The 22,904-nt window shown below is 53.6% G+C and overlaps 1 protein-coding gene and 1 non-coding gene across 24 annotated transcripts; one reads left to right on the forward strand and one right to left on the reverse strand.

Moving 5' to 3' along the window:
* The first annotated feature begins 1,077 nt into the window (after positions 1 to 1,077).
* Positions 1,078 to 8,974, forward strand: SH2D6 (SH2 domain containing 6). 23 transcript variants are annotated; one of them, XM_017518001.2, is made up of 17 exons: positions 1,078 to 1,357; positions 1,475 to 1,500; positions 1,859 to 1,893; positions 2,249 to 2,319; positions 2,423 to 2,537; positions 3,095 to 3,147; positions 3,751 to 3,856; positions 4,966 to 5,012; positions 5,466 to 5,526; positions 5,926 to 6,004; positions 6,275 to 6,302; positions 6,427 to 6,451; positions 6,995 to 7,050; positions 7,342 to 7,425; positions 7,596 to 7,754; positions 8,420 to 8,548; positions 8,753 to 8,974. In XM_017518001.2, exons 1-16 carry the CDS (start codon positions 1,355 to 1,357, stop codon positions 8,534 to 8,536), a joined length of 1,065 nt encoding a protein of 354 aa, XP_017373490.1. In that variant the 5' UTR covers positions 1,078 to 1,354; the 3' UTR covers positions 8,537 to 8,548; positions 8,753 to 8,974. The 23 variants fall into 23 exon arrangements, with proteins under 23 accessions (XP_017373490.1, XP_037590623.1, XP_037590626.1 ...); XM_037734695.1 differs by having other exon boundaries at positions 2,303 to 2,319; XM_037734692.1 differs by lacking the exon at positions 1,859 to 1,893 and having other exon boundaries at positions 1,278 to 1,357.
* A 5,665-nt stretch (positions 8,975 to 14,639) lies between these two features.
* Positions 14,640 to 14,701, reverse strand: LOC119469445. Its single transcript, XR_005198238.1, has one exon. It is a non-coding gene; the product is annotated as a U7 small nuclear RNA (small nuclear RNA).
* Between the last annotated feature and the right edge of the window lie 8,203 nt (positions 14,702 to 22,904).

Genomic DNA, 22,904 nt, shown 5'->3' on the forward strand with positions numbered 1-22,904 from the left:
CTTTTTTAATAGAGACGGGGTTTCTCCCTGTTGGTCAGGCTGGTTTCAAACTCCCAACCTCAGGTGATCCACCCTCCTCAGCCTCCTAGAGTGCTGGGATTACAGGCATGAACCACCATGCCCGGCAAAAGGAGGGTCTTGACCCAATCCTGAAGAGATACAGGACGTTTAGCCTCCAGGGCACAGGCTCTGGGGCAGGCAGAGCTGGGGTTAAATCCCACCTGTAACACTTGCTAATTGCATGACCTCAGGAAAGCTATTCCACTTCTCAGAGCCTCAGTGTTAGGACTGAATTGTGTGTCCTTAAAATTCATAAGCTAAAATCCTAACCCCCCATGTGACTATTTAGAGATAGGGTCTTTAGGGAGGTCATTAAGGATAAATGAGGTCATGGGGGTGGGGCCCTAATCTGACAGTGTGGGTGTCTTCATAAGAAAAAGGGTTACCGGGACCGCCTCTCTTTGTGCGTGCACAGACAAGAGGCCATGTGAGGACACTGAGAAAGCAGCTGTTTACAAGCCAGGAAGAGAGGCTGCATCACAAAACAGCACCTTGATCTTGGACTTCTAGCTCCAGAACAGTGAGAAAATCACATTTCTGTTGCTGAAGCCACACAGTTTGTGGGTTTTGGTTATGGCAGCCCCAGCTGACTAATACATTCAGTTTCCTCATTTGAAAAGCAGGGATAAAACTAATACTTGCAGCACAAGTTTATTGTGACTCTGATGAGGAAACACACGTCATGCCTGCCCGTTTCGTTTTCCTATGACATCTTCAGGGCCTGGAACAGTCTCTGGCAGACAGTGGATGTTCAATAAATACCCACTGAATGGATAAATACATCCATCGAAAAGTGAAGCTGCCCCACTAAATATGAGAGCCTCTGTCTAGGCGCTTCCCTCACCTTCATTTCCCTGACCATTGGTCACCACTCACCAGCAAATGACAACAGTAGTAAAGGTTTAAGAAAACTGCAAGCCCAGCCTCCTGTTTTTAATTGGATCTGCCAAATAATGTAATGTCTATGAAATGAGAAAGGTGACACTCATCAGAGAGCTGAAGGACGCCTGAGAACCCTGATCCAGATTAGCTCTTCCTGCTGTCAGGCAGAGGGGCTGGAGAGCACAGCGTGGGGAGCACAGCGTGGGGATGGCCCACCTAGGGGAGGCTCAGAGAGCTGGGGCTGGGCCCGGGGAGTGTCCTGGATGAAGCTGGTCTGGGGTTGGAGGCCACAGCAGATCCATCTTCCTGGTGCTTAGGAAATGCAAATGATGGGAACAATGAAGCCCTTGTCCCCCAGGCCATTTGTGGCAGATCCCAGGCTCCAGGGAGGCAAAACTCCTCTGCCTCTGCCATGGTAAGATGTGGTCCTTGGGCAGCCCCAGGCACACCAACCTGCCCACCTGGGATGCCCAGGACTCAGCCAGGGAGAGGCTGCACTGACCCCTCTTCTCCCCACCCTGGCTCTTTCCAGGACAAGCTCAGTGGGAGCAGGCCCCGGTGAGTACTGGGGCTCCTCTCTCCCCCGCCTCCTGTCTCTCTCTACCCCTCCTCTCCTGGGCACAGCCATCCCAGGAGCTGTGCTGGCTCTGCCAGGACCCTCTCTGCCCAGGGAGACCATTTACATGCCTCCATCTCTTAGCTCTAGGGCTCCGCGACTCCCGGCTTCCCCAGGGCACCAGCTTATGCAGCTGTGCGCCCACAGGCAATAGCTCTGCCCCCAGCCTCCTTCTCTGCTGCCCGGTCCCAAGGTCTCTGTCAGTCACACTGTCATAGATGTGAATGTCCCAGAACACAGTGTCTGTCTCACACAAACTCAAGGGTTCCTTGGGCAGAGTTGACTAGAGTGTGCTTGCAGGTTGGGGCCACCGCTCCCACCCCCCAGATGTGTGGGTAAGTGACACAGTGGGCAAGAGGAGCCCAACAGACTGGGATCCCTTGCAAGTCAGGTCCCCCCAGTGACTCTGCACCCCTCCTACCTCCCAGAGCCCAGCACTGCTGAGTCACAGGGGCCTAGCTCTTCCATCTGTCTTGGCCAGAATCAGGGGTGCAGAAGGCAGGGGATGGGCATAGGTGGAAGGACCCCTTGTTTCCAAAATGCCTACCTCAGTGGCCCTGCGGCAGCGTTGGAAATGCCTGTGATGAGTGGTTCCTTTGAGCTGAGGCACTGGCACTGTCAAGGGCAGGTGGTTTATTATAGTGGGGGAAAGGTGGGCAGGGAGGAGGTGAGGCTAGCCTGTCTGTGCAGACTCCCCAGGTTGGAGAGAAGATGCCCCCAGCCCATCCTTTCTGCCTGCCCCAGGGACCTGGAGACACAAGGTGAGTCTGGCTGCTGAGGCTGGGGTGGGGGAGGCAGCGGCCAGAGCCTGTGCTGAACACCCTCTCCCCTCCATTCCCGCTCACTGAGCATCCTTTCCTCCAGGCCCAGGAGGAGGACGAGGAGGAAAATAAGTATGAGCTTCCCCCCTGTGAGGCTCTGCCCCTCAGTCTAGCCCCTGCCCACCTTCCTGGCACTGAGGAGGACTCCTTGTACCTGGGTGAGGGCTGGGAGGTGAGAGGCAGGGAGGCTGGGTGCTTGGGCAGGGCAGGAGGGTCCCCACAAGATTGGAGCACACAGGCCTCACCTCTCCTCCCCTGCCTGTGCTGAGGCAGCAAGGGAGGCCTCAGCTGGCAGCCATCGGTGCCTCTTGGCTGGGCGCAGAGAGAGAGAGAGAGATGAAGGAACAGAGGGAGGGAGGGCGGAAGGGAGGAAGAAGAGTGGGAAGGGAAAAGGAGGGGTGATGTAACCAAGGCAACAGCCGGGGCCTGGCATTCCCTTCTGAGATCCCAACACTTCTTCAGGCCAAGGGCGGGGGTGCTGGGAGAGCCCTGGCTGCCGCTGGCATCCCACCCCCACTGCTCAGCTCCTTGGCCAGGTGGGGGCAGGGAGACTGCCCGCCTCCAGTTGCCATGGAGACTGGGCTGTCAGGAAGCCAATGAGCAAGGGGAGCGAGGGAAGGAGGAGGAAATGGAGGCTAGGTGGGTGGGGGGGAAGGAAAATGGGAACCCGCCTGGGAGGAACCCACCAACTCACAACACATGCGGTCTTTTCCAGATCACTCTGGCCCCCTGGGTCCATCCAAGCCACCCCTTCCTCAGCCCACCATGGTGAGAGGCCTCCCCAGAAGTCCCTCCTTCCCCACTCACCCCACCCCAAGCTGCCATTTCCCAGTGAGTAAATCTTAGAGGCATCTGATTTGCAAGATACCCCCACATTTGCATTCAAGAGGCCCCTGAAAAATCAGATGCCAGATGCAGGAGAAGCCAGAGCCCTGCCGCTGTCAGTCACTCGTCCAACTCCTGGCCTGGTCCTTCCACCCTCCCCTCAGCTTCACCCAGGGTGTCCTCACCTACCTGAGGGGGAGGGAAGGGGCTCAGCTGCCCTTTCCCTGGATTCTGGGACCTGAGGACCCCTCTCCACCTCCAGAGTGAAGAAGTCCCTACCTCAGCTGCCAGTCACTGCCAGCTCTCATTCCCACCTTGATCCCAGTGGGACTTTTTGGATTTTGAAAGCTACCACCTTTATCATACATTCACTAGAATTTTTGTAAAAAGCAGGAGTGATTCGAAACAAAGAAAGAGCCACAGAGTAGAAGCAAAGACAAGAGTCGTCTGTTTTGTACATTTTTTAAAGCTACACAGATGCAAGTGGTGCCATCCTTTCCCATCTCACCCCTTTCTTGCCCTCCTGGAAGGAAACCGGTGCCTCAGTTTCCTTCCCCCGTCTGTCCTCACCGGCCCCCATTGTGCCCACAGCTGAAGGGAGGAGTGAGCCTGCCGGTGACCGGGAAGCAGGGACCTGTCTTCGGAAGGCGAGGTAATGCGATGTCCTCTCTTTCCGTGGCTCCATCCCTGGGACAGTGAGTCCTCCTGCCACAGGGTAGAGCTGTGCTTGTCTGACATGGGTCTCATACTCTGCCCCTTCATGGCACATCCCTTGGTGCCATGAAGGGGCAGAGTATGAGAGCCAGAGTATGAGACCCACATGGCTGTGCCCCTTTTTACCTACCAATTTCTAAGGTAGGCAGGCAGTTGGCGTTGCCTCTAATGAAATGAATGAGGAGACTAAGACCCAGGGATATGAAATGCTATGCCCAAGATCACACAGAAGCAGAGTCTGGTCTACTTTTTAAAAATATTTTTGGCTCGGCCAGGCGTGGTGGCTCACGCCTGTAATCCAAGCACTTTGGAAGCCAAGGCGGGCGGATCACCTGAGGTCGGGAGTTCAAGACCAGCCTGACCAACGTGGTGAAACCCCATCTTAAAACATATATAAATAAAATAAATAAATAAATAATAAAATAAAATAAAAATAATAAAAGTAAAAATAAAAAAATTTTTTTGGCTCGACTGCTCTGTTTTTTTTTTTTTTTTTTGAATCAGAGTCTCACTCTGTTGCCCAGGCTGGAGTGCAGTGCTGCGATCTCAGCTCACTGCAACCTCCGCCTCCCAGGTACAAGTGATGCTCTTGCCTCAGCCTCCCAAGTAGCTGGGATTACAGGTATGCACAACCACGCCCAGCTAACTTTTATATTTTGAGTAGAGAGGGGGTTTCACCATGCTGTCCAGGCTGGTCTCGAACTCCTGACCTCAAATGATCCACCCGCCTCGGCCTCCCAAAGTGCTGGGATTATAGGCATGAGCCACTGTGCCCAGCTGCTATGATTTTTTTGAACAGTCCAAAGTCATTTGGAGCCTTTTCCCTTGGTTTCAGGGATATTTCCTGGGCCTCCCAAGTCAGTTGGGAGGTCAGGACAGGTGACACACCATAGGCTGTGCAGAGAATCCTCAGGGGATAAGGAAAGCTTTCTCCCGGGGCTTCAAAGCTGACACTTAGACGCCCTCCTCTGAGGCGCACCAAGGAGACTCTGCTCTTCCAGCCTCAGTCCCACTGAATTCCTTTCTTCTCCCTGCTGCGCATGACAGGTGGTTCTCTCCTTTTCCTTCCAGAGCAGGGTGCATCGTCCAGAATGGTGAGCAGCCCCTCCATCTCCACCTCACATTCCAGGGTTCTGGTTAGGAAACTGGCAGGGGTGTGGTGGAGTGGGGGGCTAGGGAGGCCCAGGAAATATCCCTGAAACCAAGGGAAAAGGCCCAGAGCAGAGCCCCTGCCCCTCAGCCACAGGCTCCTGGCAGGCGTGAGCCAGCTGTCCTGAGGGTACCGCCCAGGGCTCCTCCTCACACTCTCTGAGAGCTGGGGCCCATGGGCACCTCTGAAGGGGAAGGTGCCTGTGAGATGCCCCCTCTCAGGCAGAGGAGAAATTGTAATCATTCAAGCTGGCTCCCAGAAAGAGGGTCACTGTGTGAGGCAGGAATGGGGTGCCTGCCACAACTCCAAATTGATGGCTCCTCCCCCAGGACCCCTAGTCCTAAATGGAACCCAGGACTGGGCAAACCATGGTCCCACACACCCCTCCCTACATTAGGTACCAGGCCTTCCAAAGAAACCTGATGAGGACCTCTACTTGGAATGTGAGCCCAATCCAGGTGAGCCCCTCCCTCAGCTCCAGACCCCTCCTGCCCAAGGCCCTCAGCTGCCCACAGCACAACACACTCACCTGGCTCCATCTGCTTCCCTTGTCGCCTCTCACCACCCCCAACAACATGCATTTGCCTTCAGTCACTGCATGGACATCACACTTCTGCCTGTGGTTCAGGTTGACCCATGCTGTGCCGGCAAGGGAGGTACCCCACTTAAAGCCTGGGCTGGGTGGGGCTCCCCAGCTGCTGCAGCCAGGACAGCATCTGCCTCTGGTTGGAAGCACTCCCAGAAAGTCCAGGCTGCAGAGAAGCAGCAGGCCCTGCAGCTGTCCTCAGCCCCGCCCTGCCCAGCGTGGGTTCCCTGCCTGGTGCCCAGCCGAGCCCAGCCTGCCCTCTCTGTTTCAGTCCTGGCTTTGACTCAGACTCTCAGCTCCCGAGTCCTGATGCCTTCAGGGCTTCTGCCCAGGGCATCAGTGGTGCCCAGGTAAGTGCCCCAACCAGGTGCATACATGCGTGTGTGTGTATGTGTGTGAGAGAGAGAGAGAGACACACACACACACACACACACACACATACACAGAAACAGCACACCAATTCAGCCTTCCCCAGCCCTGACCCTGGGATGGGATCTCCTTGCACTGTCCCAGGGCCATTGGCAGTGGTGGCAGGGGCAGCTTTGATGCTGGATTCACTGGCTCTTTCTCTTTAAAAACATAAAGACCCTGAGCTCTGTCCCCCAATTTTCTTCCCACAGGCCCACAGCCCCCCAGGAAACTTGGAATGTAAGAGGCTAATGGTCAGGGGAGAAGAGAGGGAGACAGGGAGGGAGACTCAGGGTGGGACCTGGGGCCCGGGTGGCAGGCCTGCAGGGCCCAGCCTCTTCTGATCAGACCTCCTGTATGCCAGGGTGCAGCGGAGGCCACCTCTAAAGGTGAGTACAGGCTGGTCCAAAGGTAGTGAGTTATCCCAACTGATTGTTCACAGTCAGTTACAGATTGAACTCCTTCCCTGCTTCTCACAACTGCACTTGACTAGTCTTAAAAAAAAAAAAAAAAAGTAGGTGACTGCAGGCATCTTCAGCATGAATGTAGGTGGTCCTGCCAGGGCCTACCCCAGCCCTAGCCCTGCAGGCCAGACTCCATCAGGCCTCACTTTCCTGAGGATGTCCCTGAAGCTCTGACTCTTGCTGAGATCAGGCCTGAGGGGACCCTCGGGGATTTTTGAGGGTTCGTGCCAAATCAGGAAGCTCCTAGTCTGTGCCCCAAGATCACACCTATTTGGAAGTCACACAAGGCCTGGCTGGTGGGTCCTGCCAGGGCACTGGACCTGGAGAGTGGGAGAAGCACTGGATGCCTGGGTTTGGGCTCGGGCCCATACACGCCTACTCCTGCTCCCCCCCCCGCACCTGTCCCCCAGAAGCCTCCCTTGTCCACCCCCACGCAGCCCCAGATCTATAATCTGATTCTTCTAGCAGGAAGGAAATTGTCTCTTCCCTCTGTAGCCCCCACTGGGAGTGCCTCAGCTGTTGAGGTGAGGAGGGGCTGGGAGCAGGCTGTGGGGAGGGGTTCGGGGAGCAGAGCCTAAGGGTCTTCACCGAGGAGTCTTCTTGGGCTGAAGGGTGCACCACCGTGAGAACACATGTTGAAAACACATGTGCAACACCCTGCCGTGACCCAGACAGTGACACCTCTTTGTTCTGCCTGCCGGGGACTCAGTTGAGCAAAGGCGATGGGAACACAAATAACTGCACCCTGGGTCCTCGGCACCCCACGCCTAATCCAGTGCCTTGGCACATCTCTGAGTGGCTGTGTGTATGCACAGGATGGCGACCTGCTGGCTCAGCCTTGGTACTCAGGGAACTGTGACCGCCATGCAGTTGAGAGTGCCCTGCTCCGCTTACAAAAGGTGGGCAGCCACGGAGCCTGGGCCTTCTCCGAAACCCCTTCTGCTCACAGGCTATGGCTGGCCCAGCAGTGGGGCACAGGAGAGCCAGGAGGGTTCTGGCCCCATCATGTGTCGGGGCGGTGGGGGGGGGCATTGGAAGATGAGTTTGATGGCTGGGGTCTCCTCCACAGGATGGGGCCTACACCGTGCGCCCCAGCTCAGGGCCTCATGGCTCCCAGCCCTTCACCCTGGCAGTGCTTCTCCGAGGCCGGGTCTTCAACATTCCCATCCGGCGGCTGGATGGCGGGCGCCACTATGCCCTGGGACGGGAGGGCAGGAACCATGAGGAGGTGGGAGCTGGAAGGAGGCAGGGGCCTAAGGAGGGGCAGCAGAGCAGTACCCGAGGCCAAGCCAAGAGCATTTGCCTAGGGAAAAACCCGCATTTTGTGTTTCTGGGGTGGGTGGAAATGACAGAGCCCAGAGCCCTGAACTCCTTCCCAGACACCTGGCACTCTGGGAAGAGACCTGCCCTCTGGGGGTGGAGGTGCTCCTCCTGCCATGGCTCAGTCTGCACAGGGTCGAGATGGTGGCCATTGTGTCTCTAATGAACCCAGTTAGGAGGAAGGCAGGGTCCAGTTCTTCAGAATCTTGTCTACCTCCTCTGAGGACTCTACATCACACCCAGCATTTGCTGGGGTGCAAACTAGAGACAGTCACCCACCACTCAGCTCCCCACGCTGGAGGACCCAGGCAGAGGCGTGCCCTAGAGTCAGTTTGATCTAGCTTTGGACATAAGGGTCTGGCCAGCGGTGTGCCCATGGGTGCAGCAGCAGGAAAGCTGCCTGAGGCCTGGAACCAGGCAGCAAAATGGCAGTGGAGCTACATGGGGCAAACGGAAAGTAAAATATCTAGACAAGTATCAAAAGCCACCTTGCCAGAGTCCCACAGTTGCCTCAGGAAGTTGCTCCCAGTATGAGGGTCACGGGACTCACAGATGCCCTGCCTCCCTGGCCAGCTCTTCCCCTCCGTGGCCGCCATGGTCCAGCACTTCACGCGGCACCCCCTGCCCCTTGTGGACAGACACAGCGGTAGCCGGGAACTCACCTGCCTGCGCTTCCCCGCCAGGCCCTGAGGCCACAGCAAGGTACACAGCGCCTTTGGAGTTTGCTTTTTGCCCGGCCCCACCTTGAGCTGTCTTCCTCTCTCTTCCCCACTCCTCACCCTAGCCTTTCCCGTGCCCACAAGCAGCATTAATAGAGAAAAGCTGCCTGAAGACCCAGGGAAGGGTCCTGAAGACCCACCCATGCTCACCTAGAGCCTGATGCCACCCTCCCTGTTGCCTCTGCAGGGCTGACACCTCTTCCTGGCCTCCAGGAATGCAGGTGTCCACCCAACTCACTGAGTCCTGGATGAAGGAACCGTGGTGGCCTAGACCAGTCAGGGGACAGCACAGGCACTGCTGGAACAGCAAACGATCCTCTCACATCCACTTGGGGTCCTAGCGTACCCTGGGAGGGACTCGCCTGCCTTGCACAAGTGTTTCGCTTTCAATAAACATTTGTGGAATGAATTCTTGAAGCTGCTAAATGAAGCAGAGGTGGCCTGCACGGGGAGGTGGCCTGCCCCATGGTTCTCAAGTGTCACAGGGCAGACCAGCCCGCAGTTATGGAGATGCAGGAGCCAGGCCAGGGTGGAAAGGGCCAGTCGTTTCTACCCTGGATTGGGACTTTTACCTTTAGATGCTCTGTGCCGAGAGGCCAGGCCGTATGGCTGATTTTTGTTTTGCTTTGTGGGGGCTGAAGTGGGAAAGGGAGGGCGGCGCAGTGCTGTTTGACACACTATTAAACGAGGAGAATGGAGTCCATTACCGACTCCTCCAACACCTATCTACTGTACAGCGCTCCCGGGGGAGTGATGAGCCTGATTTGGGGAGCTTGGTGTTGTCTAGAGCAGGGGAGACAGTGGGCCCCGGAAACATCTGTATGTGATGCTTCAGTCTAGAGTGAAAAGCTAGGCAACGCTCAACAGTGGCGCTCAGAGAAGACAGGACGGCGGGCGGGAGCTTGGGGGCGGTGGGCGGTGGAGGGGCGCTCCAGGTCCCCAGGCGGCCAGGCGGAGCTGCGGGACAGGGTGCGGACCCCGAGCGCGGGGAACACCGGGTGGCCGGCGGCCTGCAGGCGGGCAAGGGCGTCGGGCGGCGCGGGGCAGGCCACGGGCGGGGGCGCCTCGGCCCTGGCGCGGCGCCCGGAACACCCCGTGCCGGAAGCGCCATGTGACCGTGACTCCGCAGAAGCCGCGAGCGCCGCGAAACAAAGGGCGCCTCTGCGGCCGCCTCGAGCTCAGGCCGGCACCGAGGGCCCGGACCCCCTACCCCACTCCGAAGCCCCAGACTCCCCGGCCCTGCTTGCCCTTCGACCCCGGGCTCTGGCCGGCCGGGCGGCGCGGAAACCCCGCGGAGATGGGGCGGGCACCGAGGACGCGGAGATGCAGGCGCGAGGCGGGAGGCGGGAGGCGGGGTGCGGGGCGGCAGGGCGTGGACGGTCGCCTCCGTCACTGCCGGCTCCTGCCGATTACCGCCTCGGAACCTTCATTTCTTGCCTGTAATAAGGGGAAGATAATCATCCCTACGTCATCGTCCTCCGGTTAGGAGGCTTAAGTGAGACATGCCACGTAAAGGAGTGCCCAAGGGGGCAAGGAAACGCTCTCCCAATTCGGGCCGATTAGCTGCCACTGTCAAAATCGCTGCAAGGACACAGTCACCGGCCAGGGCACTAGGAGGGGGCGCAAGCTGGGGCCGGCGGCGCCGTTGGAGGGCGGGGGGTGGACACCAGTGTGTGTATGTGAGGCGGGGACCCACAGGATAGGAGACCCCCCAAGACACGCCCTCAGCCCCGTTGGCCCAGGCCTGGCTCCCTCCGCCCTCCACACTTTCCCCAGCCTCATCCCGCAGGCACGCAGGGGCTGTGGAGGTTGCGGAGCTTGGCACCTTGGGCTGGGCCTCACACCTTGGGCTGGGCCTCAGGGTACAGTCAGGCCCCCAGTGTACCCACCTACTGTTTGGCAGGTTCCACTTCCCTAGAGCAGCTCTCCGCTCCGGCCATAAAGGCCCCGGGCTCAGAAGCCTATTGTTACTGAGCCTGGCAGCCAGGAGGCCTGTGGTGGGGGAGTACAAGTTACAGCTCATAGCTCCTGAGTTAATGGCCCAACAGGGACTCTTGATTTTTCCCAGCTCAGGGACTAACTTCAAGGAACTAGCCTCCGTTCCTCCCCTCCCTGGGAAGAAAGAGAGGAGGAGCAGCCAGGCAGTGGGACAGCCTCTAACTGGGGCCTGAGGGCAAAAAGGAACGTCCTGCCTGCCCAGTGCCTCCTCAGCTTGCAGGCCTGTGCAGATGGCCCACTGTCCAGGGAAGCTTCACTGCTCCCCCAGCCTGGGCCTAGGTGCTTAAGCCATTGCCTCTTCACTCCCAGGGCAGACTGGCTACTACTGTCCGCTATTGTGTATTCAGGGCCTGGAATACAGTCGGTGGCGAATATTTATTGAAAGAGTCATCAAATAGGTCAAGTCTATTCTGGATTCCTCTAAAGCTGATAACATTCCTTTAAAAGGGCCTCCTTTGTTAAGAGAAAAGTCCAATCCAGTGCTGTCCAGTGGAACTTTCTGTGATGATAGAAACGTTCTCTATCTGCATTGTCCAGTACAGTAGCCACCAGCCACTGGGGGTCATTGAGCACTTGGAATGTGACCAGTGTGACTGAGGAACTGAATCGTTCATTAACAATTTAATTAATTTTAAATAGCCACCTATGGCAAGGCTTCCTAGTATCATGCCTTCCCAAGTGTGAGGGGCAGCAGTGAAAGCTGGCAAGGTAGGCAGCGGCTAGGTCTGGAGGAGCCTGGGAGGCCTCCATAAGGCACTGGAGAGCCATGGAGGCTCTGAGCAGGGGTGGGTGCAGGAGGGATGATGGTATCCCAGGAGCATCACTCTGGTTGTATACTGTTGAATGGCCCAGAGGGGCTGTACAGAGGCTAGGGGAACATTTAGGGGCTGCAGGTATTCTGATCATTCAGGTGAGAGATGATTCCTTTTCATTTTTCACCATGCCAGCATCCCTCCAAGCACCCCATCCCCATTTTCTCCCACCCAGCAGGCCAGACTCTAGAAAATTGTAGGTAGGGTCGCCAACAAGGGGATTAAGTATTTGAGAAGTGTGCTATTTGGAGGCCAGGCACATGGCTCACATCTATCATCCCAGCACTTTGGGGGTTTGAGACCAGCCTGGCCAACATGGTAAAACTCCATCTCTACTAAAAATCCAAAAATTAGCCGGGCATGGTGGTGCTATGCCTGTAACCCCAGCTACTCGGGAGGCTGAGGCAAGAGAATTGCTTGAATCTGGGAGGTGGAGGTTGCAGTGAGCTGACATTGTGCCACTGCACTCCAGCCTGGGCAACAGGCTTGAGCCCTGGATTACAGAGCAAGACTCTGTCTCAAAAAAAAAAAAAAAAAAAAAAAAAAATGCACCGTTTGGTGAAGAAGCCCATGTAATACATACAGACAGTGGGTTACCTGTCTCCAGTGGCTGGGGAGGGCCTATAGGACAGGGGAGCTGAGGGAGTGTGCAGCTGAGAAAGGCATGAACGCCTCAGCAAAACCACACCTGCTGTGGCTCAGAGCATGGTCTAAGCAACCTTCTGGCGGCTTTCAGCTTTGGTTTCTGAAGAGGCAGGCTGATCTTTGGTGAAAACATGGACAGAAGGACCCAAGTTTCATTCTGGCTCAGTCACTCACTACTTGTGTAACCTTAGCCTCAGTCTCTCCACTCTACTTTATTTTTTTGAGACCAAGTGTCACTCTGTCACCTAGGCTGGAGTGCAGTGGTGCAATCTTGGCTCACTGCAACCTCCACCTCCCAGGTTCAAGTGATTCTACTGCCTCAGCCTCCTGAGTAGCTGGAATTACCGGCACCTGCCACCATATCCAGCCAATTTTTGTATTTTTAGTAGAGATGGTGTTTCACCATGTTGGCCAAGCTGGTCTCGAATTCCTGACCTCAAGTGATCCGCCCACCTTGGCCTCCCAAAGTGCTGGGAGTACAAGGGTAAGCCACTGCACCCAGCCATTCTCTCCACTTTTAAAATGGGGTTAATAATACATATGTCTGAGGATTGCTGTGAGGATGAGAGACAATGTAAATAATATGTATACACCGGGTGTGGTGGCTCATCCCTGTAATCCCAGCGCTTCGGGGGCAAGGTGAAAGGATTCCTTGAGCCCTGGAGTTCGAGAATAACCTGGGCAACATAGGGAGACCCCCATCTCTACAAAAAATTTAAAAATTAGCTGGGCATGGTTGTGTGTGCCTGTAGCCTCAGCAATTTGAGTCTGCGAGGTTGAGGCTGCAGTGAGCCGTGATCACATCACTGCACCCCAACCTGCGCAACAGAGCAAGACCTCGTCTCAAAAAACAAAGCATGTATTTAACATATACTTTGCAGCCATAGGAAAAGTATGAGATCATGTCCTTTGCAGAGACATAGATGGAGCTGGGGGCCATTATCTTTAGCAAACGAACACAGGCACAGAAAACCAAATATCACATGTTGTCACCTATAAGTGGGCACTAAGTGATGAGAACACGTGGGCACGCAGAGAGAAACAACACACACTGGGACCTATTGAAGAGGGGAGAGTGGGAGGAGGGAGAAGATAAATAACTAATGGGTATGAGGCTTAATATCTGGGTGATGAAATAATCTGTACAACAAACCCCTAAGACACATGTTTACCTCTGTAACAAACCTGCAGATGTATTCCTGAACTTAAAAGTTAAAACACCTTGCCTGACCCCTCCCTCGGCCAACATGGGCAGTGCCGGCAAATATTAAAAAAAAAAAAAAAAAAGTCGGATGTGGTGGCTCACTCCTGTAATCCCAGCACTTTGGGAGGTCGAGGTGGGCAGATCACCTGAGGTCAGGAGTTCAAGACCAGCCTGGCCTACTTGGTGAAATCTCATCTTTAAAAAAATAAAATAAAGGCCAGGCGCGGTGGCTCACGCCTGTAATCCCAGTACTTTGGGAGGCCGAGGCCGGTGGATCACGAGGTCAAGAGATTGAGACCATCCTGGTCAACATGGTGAAACCCCGTCTCTACTAAAAATACAAAAAATCAGCTGGGCATGGTGGCGCGTGCCTGTAATCCCAGCTACTCAGGAGGCTGAGGCAGGAGAATTGCCTGAACCCAGGACGCGGAGGTTTCGGTGAGCCGAGATTGCGCCATTGCACTCCAGCCTGGGTAACAAGAGTGAAACTCCGTCTCAAAAAAACAAACAAACAAACAAATAAATAAATAAAATTAAATTAAATTAAAATTAAAATAAATAAAAAAGTTAACAACCCTCATATACTGGCTGGGCACAGTGGCTTGCACCTGTAATCCCAGCACTTTGGGAGGCCGAGGAGGGTGGATCATGAGGTCAGTAGATTGAGACCATCCTGGCCAACATGGTGAAACCCTGTCTCTACTAAAAATACAAAAAAAAGTCCAGGCGTGGTGGCTCACGCCTGTAATCCCAGTACTTTGGGAGGCCGAGGCCGGTGGATCACGAGGTCAAGAGATTGAGACCATCCTGGTCAACATGGTGAAACCCCGTCTCTACTAAAAATACAAAAAATCAGCTGGGCATGGTGGCGCGTGCCTGTAATCCCAGCTACTCAGGAGGCTGAGGCAGGAGAATTGCCTGAACCCAGGACGCAGAGGTCGCAGTGAGCCAACATCGCGCCACTGCACTCCAGCCTGGGTAACAAGAGCAAAACTCTGTCCCCCCCCAAAAAAAATAATAATTAAAAAAAATTACCCAGGGGTGGTGACGTGCACCTGTAGTCCCAGCTACTCAAGAGGCTGAGACAGGAGAATCACTTGAACCAGGGAGGCAGAAGGTGCAGTGAGCTGAGATCACGCCACTGCACTCCAGCCTAGGAAACAGAGCAAGACTTTGTCTCAAAAACAAACAAAAAGCATTTACTTAGCCTAATGCAGAGCCTGACATGTAATAGGAGCCATACGATTGGTTCCTAATAATACTAATAACTGTGAATTGGCGAAGCCTTGTTCTGGTGACTTTTATGCTGCATTTTTAAGGACTCAGTCTTTCCCAATATACACACATACCTATGAAGCCTTTAGGCATTGTAGGTACTGTAATAATTATTGTTGTTCTTTTGAAAAATTTTTTCAAGGGGCTTTCTGGTAAAAACCGGAAAGCCTGCTAGATGGATTCTAAAAGAGCTATAACATTAATAATTATTGTTTTGTCTGCCCACCGGGCTTTTCTGTTCCCTTTCTGGTAACACCATCCACTTCCCCCACTATAGGATCAGGCATGTGACCTCGGTCTGACTGGGATCAAACAGGGCCCATGAAAACCTCTTGATGTTGAGAGAGAGAAGCCAGACCTCTTTCCAAACCTGGATTTGCACTGCAAATGGCCACCTTCCCTGCCATGTGGATGAGCCTATCTGCAGAAGTGAAGCAAAGACAAAGACAAAGGGTCTTGGAGACTTTGGGTCCTGCCCCAAAGCCACAGTATTTGCCTTAGTGGCCCTCCCAGTTATATGAGCTAGAAATTTCCTTTTTGGTTTAAGCTCAAGAGTTAAGCGGGACTATGGCTTCTGGTCTTTGTAAAGAAGACTCCAGGCCAGGTGCAATGGCTCACACCTGTAATCCTAGTGCTTTGGAGGCCAAGGTGAAAGGATTGCTTGAGCTCAGGAGTTTGAAATCATCTTGGGCAACATAGTGAGACCCCTCTCTCTACAAAAAAAGAAAAAGAAAAACATTAGCAGGGGGTGGTGATGTGTGCCTGTAGTCCTAACTACTTGGGAGGCTGAGACAAGAGGATTGCTTGAGGCTGGAAGTTCTGGGCAGTACTATGCTGTGCCATTCTGGTGTCTGAACTTAGTGGCATCAATATGGTGACCTCCCAAGAGTGGGTGACCACCAGATTGCCTAAGCGGGGTGAACCTGCCCATGTAGGAAATAGAACAGGTTAAGACTCTTGTGTGGATCAATAGTGGGATCACACCTGTGAATAGCCACTACAATAACACTACAGCCTGGGCAACATAGTAAGACCCCATCTCTTAAAAAGAGGCAAAGAGGAACACTCCTGCCCAGTACAGACACTCATGTTCTTGAAGTTCAGAGAGGTCAGGAGATTTGTCTGAAGCACAGAGCAGTTAGTGGTAGAACTATTAATAGAACTCAGACTTATCTGGTCATCTCTGAATTTACCATAAACTATACTGTACATTCCACTTGTTCACTCACAGATAGTAATTGAGTGCTGTCTATGTGCCAGACACCAAACAGCATCTCATTTTCCCTCTATACCTGCTGAAGGATTCCCCTCCCCAGCTTCACTCCCAGCCTCTAGGAACCTTTGAGTCAGGGGACATGAAAAACAGCCTTTCTCTGCCAGGGTAGGGCCCAGCACATTCACTGTCTTCCCAGAATCAATACTCCCAGAACTCTTAAGTGCTAAAGATGCAAGAGGACCCAGCCAGCTACCCTCTCACCTACCTACATAGTGACTTGCCTACTTATATTCTGCGGTTCTGTCCAGCATGGAGTAAGTCCTAGCCCTGGCCCAGCTTCCATGCACACCTCTCTGAGCAACTGTGCTCTTATTACCCTCATGTCTAGAATGATCATTTTGGGGGATACTGAAATTGTTTTCAAAGTGCTTTTGGGCTGGGCACAGTGGCTCATGCCTGTAATCCCAGCACTTTGGGAGGCTGAGGTGGGCAGATCACTCAAGCTCAGGAGTTTGGGATCTGCCTGGGCAACATAGTGAGACCCTATCTCTGTAAATAAATAGGCCGGGCGCGGTGGCTCACGCCTGTAATCCCAGCACTTTGGGAGGCCGAGGCGGGTGGATCACGAGGTCAAGAGATCGAGACCATCCTGGTCAACATGGTGAAACCCCGTCTCAACTAAAACTACAAAACATTAGCTGGGCATGGTTGCGCATACCTGTAATCCCAGCTACTCAGGAGGCTGAGGCAGGAGAATTGCTTGAACCCAGGAGGCGGAGGTTGCGGTGAGCCGAGATTGCGCCATTGCACTCCAACCTGGGTAACAAGAGCGAAACTCCATCTCAAAAAAAATAAAATAAATAAATAAATAAATAAATAAAAGTGCTTTTGATCTAAATTCTCCCAAGTGTTCCCTTTCTTTATTTTGCAAAGCTGGTTGACGAGAAAGAGAGGTGGCAGGAGCAGAAGGATGTCAGGACGGTAGTTTCCAAATCTGGTCCTCAGAACACCCATGGACCATGATAATGGTCACCATGTCCTCATTGGTGACAAAAAAAAAAAAAAAAAAAGAAAGAAAAAAAAAACCAACCTGTGGCATGAGATTTTTTTTTTTAAACAGAATCTTACTCTGTCATCCAAGCTGGAGCGCAGTGGCATGATCTTGGTTCACTGCAACAAGCATGAGCGTTTTCTGTGCAAAACTATTCCATTTAAGGGCCACCTTTTAAATGGAAATCAAGTTCTTCCTCCTTTTTTGGTGTTAAATTGTATTTTCTTGGCCAGGCGCGGTGGCTCACACCTGTATTCCCAGCACTTTGGAAGGCTGAGACGGGTGGATCACCTGATGTCAGGAGTTTGAGGCCAGCCTAGCCAACATGTTGAAACCCAGTCTCTACTTAAAATACAAAAAATTGCCAGGTGCGGTGGCCCATGCCCATAGTCCTAGCTATTCAGAAGGCTGAGGTGGGAGAATCGCTTGAGCCCAGGAGTTCTGGTCTATAGTGTGCTATGCCAATCAGGTGTCTGCACTAAGTTCGGCATCAATATGGTGACCTCCTGGGAGCAGGGGACCACCAGGTTGCCTAAGGAGGGGTGAACCGGCCCAGGGCAGAAATGGAGCAGGTCAAAACTCCCGTGCTGATCAGTAGTGAGATTGCACCTGTGAATAGCCACTGCACTCCAGCCTGGGTAACACAGTGAGACCCTGTCTCTTAAAAAAAAAAAAAAAAAAAAAAACGCTGGGCACAGTGGCTCATGCCTGTAATCCCAGCACTTTGGGAGGCCGAGGTGGGTGGATCACAAGGTCAGGATATCGAGACCATCCTGGCCAACATAGTGAAACCCCATCCTCAAAACAAAAACAAAAAACAACAAAAATACAAAAAATTAGGCCAGGCACGGTGGCTTATGCCTGTAAAATCCTAGCACGTTGGGAGGCTGAGGCAGGCAGATCACAAGGTCAGGGAGACCATCCTGACTAACGGGGTGAAACCCCATCTCTAAAAAAAAAATAGCTGTGTATGTTGGCGGGCACCTATAATCCCAGCTACCTGGGAAACTGAGGCAGAAGATTTGCTTGAACCTAGGAGGCGGAGGTTGCTGTGAGCTGAGATCATGCCACTGCACTCCAGCCTGGGCAGGCAACAAGAGCAAAACTCCATCTCAAAAACACAAACACACAAACACACACACACGCACACATATATAAATATATTCTTTCAAGTCACTTTTTTTTTTCTGGGGCTCAGTTTCCTCATCTTTAAAATGGGGTTAGATGGGCAGGGTGGTTGGCCTCAAGGACCCCTAAAGGCCTTTCCAACTCCAGCATTCCTACGGGACCAAGTGCACGCCGCCTGGGACTATGCCTCTCTCACAGCCTGGGCCGGCTCCCCATGCCCACCCCACTCACCCAGCGTCTGCTGCCCTATGCCCCCCACCAGCCCTTCTACTTAGTCCCACAAGGTGTGCCCTCCTAACTGTCCTCTTGGGAGAAGTGCCCCCTCCATCATGCACTCCGGATTCCCAGGAGATACAGTGGAGAAAAGGCAATTGTGGGCTGGGCGCGGTGGCTCACGCCTATAATCCCAGCACTTTGGGAGGCTGAGGCGGGAGGATCACGAGGTCAAGAGATCGAGACCATCCTGGTCAACATGGTCCTGAGATCACCAGTGGATTGGCCCAGTCTCCATGCACCCGGGAAGTTGGAGGGACAGAGGTCAGAGATGAGGAGCAAAAGCACTACTGACACCAAAGCAGGGGCTGGGTGGGGAAAGAGCATTGAAAGAGAAGGAGGCTCTGGCCGAATCATAACAGCATAGATTCCTAGGACATCTGAGCTGCTCAGCTCCGAGGCTGCCCTGTCCTGCCTCCTCACATTATAGATGAGGAATTGAAGGCCCACGGAGGGGAGAGGAGCCCACGAATGAAAGGGAGAGGGTAACTACATTTTTCGCTAGCAGCTCCTCAGCTGAGGGAAAGTCCTGCCTGTGGGAAGGAATTGAAGAAGAGAGATTGGGAAATTGAGGCCAGAGCATTAAGTTAGGACCTACCAGGACTAGAGCCCCGGGCTCCCATGAGCCTGTGTTCCTGCCCCTGCCTGCTTTCTGCACTAGCCCCTTCTCTGGTCCCCTTTCTGTTGCCTGTAAAACTCAGCTCTTCTCTCAAGGCATCCCAGACAGCAGCCCCGATGCTTAGAACAGACTTTTCTCCCCAGCACACATCCACTTTTGCACCTCAAGAGGATCCAGGGATAAAGAAAGTACCAGGCAATCCCAAACACTGGGGCTGGGCCCCAGGGAGAACAGCTGAGCCAGGCGTCTTGCCTGTGAACCTCCCATTACCTTCAGCCCTGAGATGCAATGGCAACAACCCATGGCTGCTTTGGAAGCCTCCTTCATACACTGTTAGCCTGCATCTGCAGCACCTGCAGCTGCTGGTGAGGGCTCATTTTTATATTTATATTTAATTTTTTAGAGACGTTTCTCTTGCCCAGACTGGAGTGCAGTGGTGAAATCATGACTCACTGTAGCCTTGAACTGCTGGGCTCAAGTGATCCTTCTGCCTCAGCTTCTTGAGTAGCTGACACTACAGGGGACACCAGCATGCCTGGTTAATTTTTTAATTTTTGATAGAGACAGAATCTCACTATGTCGTTCAGGTGGGTCTTGAACTTCTTGGCCTCAAGCAATCCTCCTGCCTTGGCCTCCCAAAGTGCTGGGATTATAGGCATGAGCCTCCGCTCCCGGCCTGGAGGGTCATTTTTAAAGCAGTGATGTCATGGCCAGAGAGAAACCAACCCCGTAGTTCCCAGATCTGCCTGGGAGACGCCCACCAACTTAGGAAGGCTTCCAGCAAAGAGGCCTTGGGCAGGCTGGGTGATCTCCCAGGCTCTAGGCTGTGCCTGCCCTTGATTGCACAGAATGTTCGCTGCCTGGGAAGCTGGGAGCTGGGACAGCTGGGTGACCTGAAAATGGAGGGGCTGAGGAGCTCCAGGCTGGCCTGCTCTTCCTTGCCACCCTCTCCCTGATAACAACAGACAAGGGCAGGAGGCTCCTGGGAGCCTGCTGCCTAATTCCCAGGGCCTGGCAGTCAGCCCTGCAGCTGACGCAAGGCCAGGGGTGGGTGAGCTCAGCCTGTCCCCAGCACCCAGAGCCTCTTGCACCTGGCATGCCCTTGAAAATGCATCTATTCAGCCCCCTCTGCCTCAGCCTCCTAGGGTCCAGCTCCATTCCGTCTGGAAGCATTGGAGGGCCACCTAAGGATCTGGAAGCAGGCCTTGCTTAGGGATGGGATGGGAATTAGGCAGCAGGCTCCCAAAAGCCTCCTGGCCTTGTCTGTTGCTAACAGGGAGAGGGTGGCAAGAAGGACCATGCCAGCCTGGATCTCCTCAGCCCCTCCATTTCCAGGTCATCTCTGAGCATCTCTGAGTCAACCCTGCTCCTCTACATGGGCAGCCTAAGAGCAGTGTGGGGACCAGAGCCCCACATCCAGGGACATCTGTAGTGGAATAGAGGAGCTGGGCTCACTGCGGGCTCTGCCTCTCAGGGTCTGTCCGCATCAGCCCACTTCCTCTTCCGGGAAAGGTCAGGCAGCTCCGAGTAAGTCTCCAGACCTTCTGTTTTGGTTTTTGTTTTTTTTCTTTTAGATAGAGTTTCACTCGTCTTGCCCAGGCTGGAGTACAATGGCACTAACCAGGCTCACCACAACCTCTGCCTCCCAGATTCAAGTGATTCTCCTGCCTCAGCCTCCTGAGTACCCGGGATTACAGTCCTGTGCAACCACACCCGGCTAATTTTGTATTTTTAGTAGAGACAGGGTTTCTCCATGTTGATGAGGCTGGTCTCGAACTCCCAACCTCAGGTGATCCACCCACCTCAGCCTCCCAAAGTGCTGGGATTACAGGCATGAGCCACCTCGCCTGGCAAGTCTCCAGAACTTCTTATCCCAAAAAAAGATGGACTTCCCTCCTCTGGCTCTCCCCTCTTACTTTAGACATCCAGGCCCAAAGTAGGAAGGCTGGAGCCTATCACCCTTCAACAACCCTCAGGTATCACTGGCTCAGGACTGGGATTCATTCAGCACTTTCTAAGAGCTCTGTGATAAGAATGTGACACATAATAACAGCTCGACACATATCACATGCATACCTCTTACAAAGTGCTCTTGCGATTAGTGTTTTGAGGGATCCTAGCGACGATGTTGTGATGTAGGGAGGCCCTAGGTGGAGAAGCTGAGGCCCGGGAGCTGAAGGGCAGAACCAGGAGTCACACCGCAGGGTCTTCCCACAACCTCTTGCTGCTTTAATCCTGCCCCATACACCTGCACTGAGCAGGAGGCAGGCTTCTCACCTGTCAGGGGACACCAGCTGGGACAGGGGAGCAGAGAACCATGTTTCCCATGGGCAGTGGTGGATGGTGGAGGCTAGGAAAACAGGACTTGTGGATTTGGGATAGTGGCATGCCAGGGCCACACACGTCTTGGAGGGACTGGAGGCAGGCCAAGGAACAGGGAGGGTACCTTGGGCCCTGGAGCTATACCTCCTACACCATAGCTGTTTGCTGAAACAATAATAAACTGTCCTGCTGAGCTTCAGCTGGCACCAGTGGGATTGGGCCTGTTGCCTGGGGATTGAGGCTGGCTACAGGAGTGGCTCCTCCAGTTCTGGCCTAGGACCAGTAGCCATGGCCATCACTGGCCTCCTCACTGATGCCAGGGTTTAATGAGGCCTTTTCAGTCTGCCCCTTGTACCTGGGGGCCTGCCCTTTCTCCTCAACCATGTCTGACTGTCTCTGGAGGACAGTGCACCCACCTTTATGACTCCCGGCCAACACTCCCAGCAGCTCTTGCAGCTTATGCAACTTCTGCTGCTGGTGAGCTCAGGCAGCTGGACTCGTGGGCAGTGAGAACATGGTGCCCTGTGATGGAGGGCAGGCACAGGCTGTACCCACCAACTGTACCCACCCCACAGGAGGCCTGTGGTGTAGGCAGGGGCTCACTGGAAAGAGCAATGAGGAGGCCCAGCCTGCTGAATACTACAAGCCCTTCTGCTCTCCTGTCCTTTCACTGAGAGGAGTTCTAAAGAATAAAGTTCAACTCCTGACTCTGCCCCAACCTTGAACCAATTCCTAGAACCACTTGAATCATTTTTTTCTTTTCTTTTTTTTTTTTTTTTTTTGTTTGAGATGGAGTCTCACTCTATGGCACGGGCTGGAATACAATGGAGTGATCTCAACTCACTGCAACCTCTACTTCCTGGGTTCAAGTGATTCTCATGCCTCAGCCTCCCAAGTAGCCGGGATTACAGGCATCGGCAACCATGCCTGGCTAATTTTTGTATTTTTAGTAGAGACAGGGTTTCACTATGTTGGCCGGGCTGGTCTTAAACTCCTGACCTCAGGTGATCGGCCCACCTTGGCCTTCCAAGGTGCTGGGATTACAGGCATGAGCCATCAAACCTGGCTCACCTGGCTCACCACTTTTAAGTCTGAATTCTCTTTATTTGTTACCAGATAATACAATCACATGGTATTACATTTAAAAAGTGCAAAAGCGTATAATACAGAGAAAATCCATTTTCCCCACACGCACCTGTCGCTCAGCTGCCCCGTTCTCCACCTTCTAGGGGCAAGCAGCACTGCCAGTCTTTTGTATATCTTTCCATAGATAAGTCTCTATTCACCACAGAATTATTTCATTATCTGAGGTCATACAGCAAGGTCACAACTCCCTGAACTCATGCTCGGGATGAGGAAGGACAAACTCCTCTGCTTTGAACATTCCTTTAGAACCAAAAGGAAATGACCAGAGATGAACTCTTCCCATCAGAGGCCCACGCTCCAGTTCTCTCTCCCCTTCACATCCGTCCACCTGTTACCCCACTGGACGCCCAAGGCAGAAGTGAAGAACAGATGGTATTGGCCTCCTTGTTTCTTAGGAAAGCTGAGAAGCCAAGAATTAAGGAGACCCAAGGCCACAGCTAACTGGAGCACCATCAGTTTTTCACATCATCACCCCACTTCCCTATTATCTTCTCTTCAATTTGTAAATGACCTTGAGTTCTTAAATATCTCACCACAGCTTGTCTATGGAGATCTCAAAGACAGGGGCAAGGACTCTTCTTCTTGGGTCATCTCTTGTGAGCTGGACTCTGAGCTGGGCCCCAGAGCAGCCCCTCAGCTGAGGACGCTGG

Source organism: Cebus imitator, unplaced genomic scaffold (genome assembly GCF_001604975.1).
Source record: "Cebus imitator isolate Cc_AM_T3 unplaced genomic scaffold, Cebus_imitator-1.0 Scaffold655, whole genome shotgun sequence".
NCBI lineage: Eukaryota > Metazoa > Chordata > Mammalia > Primates > Cebidae > Cebus > Cebus imitator.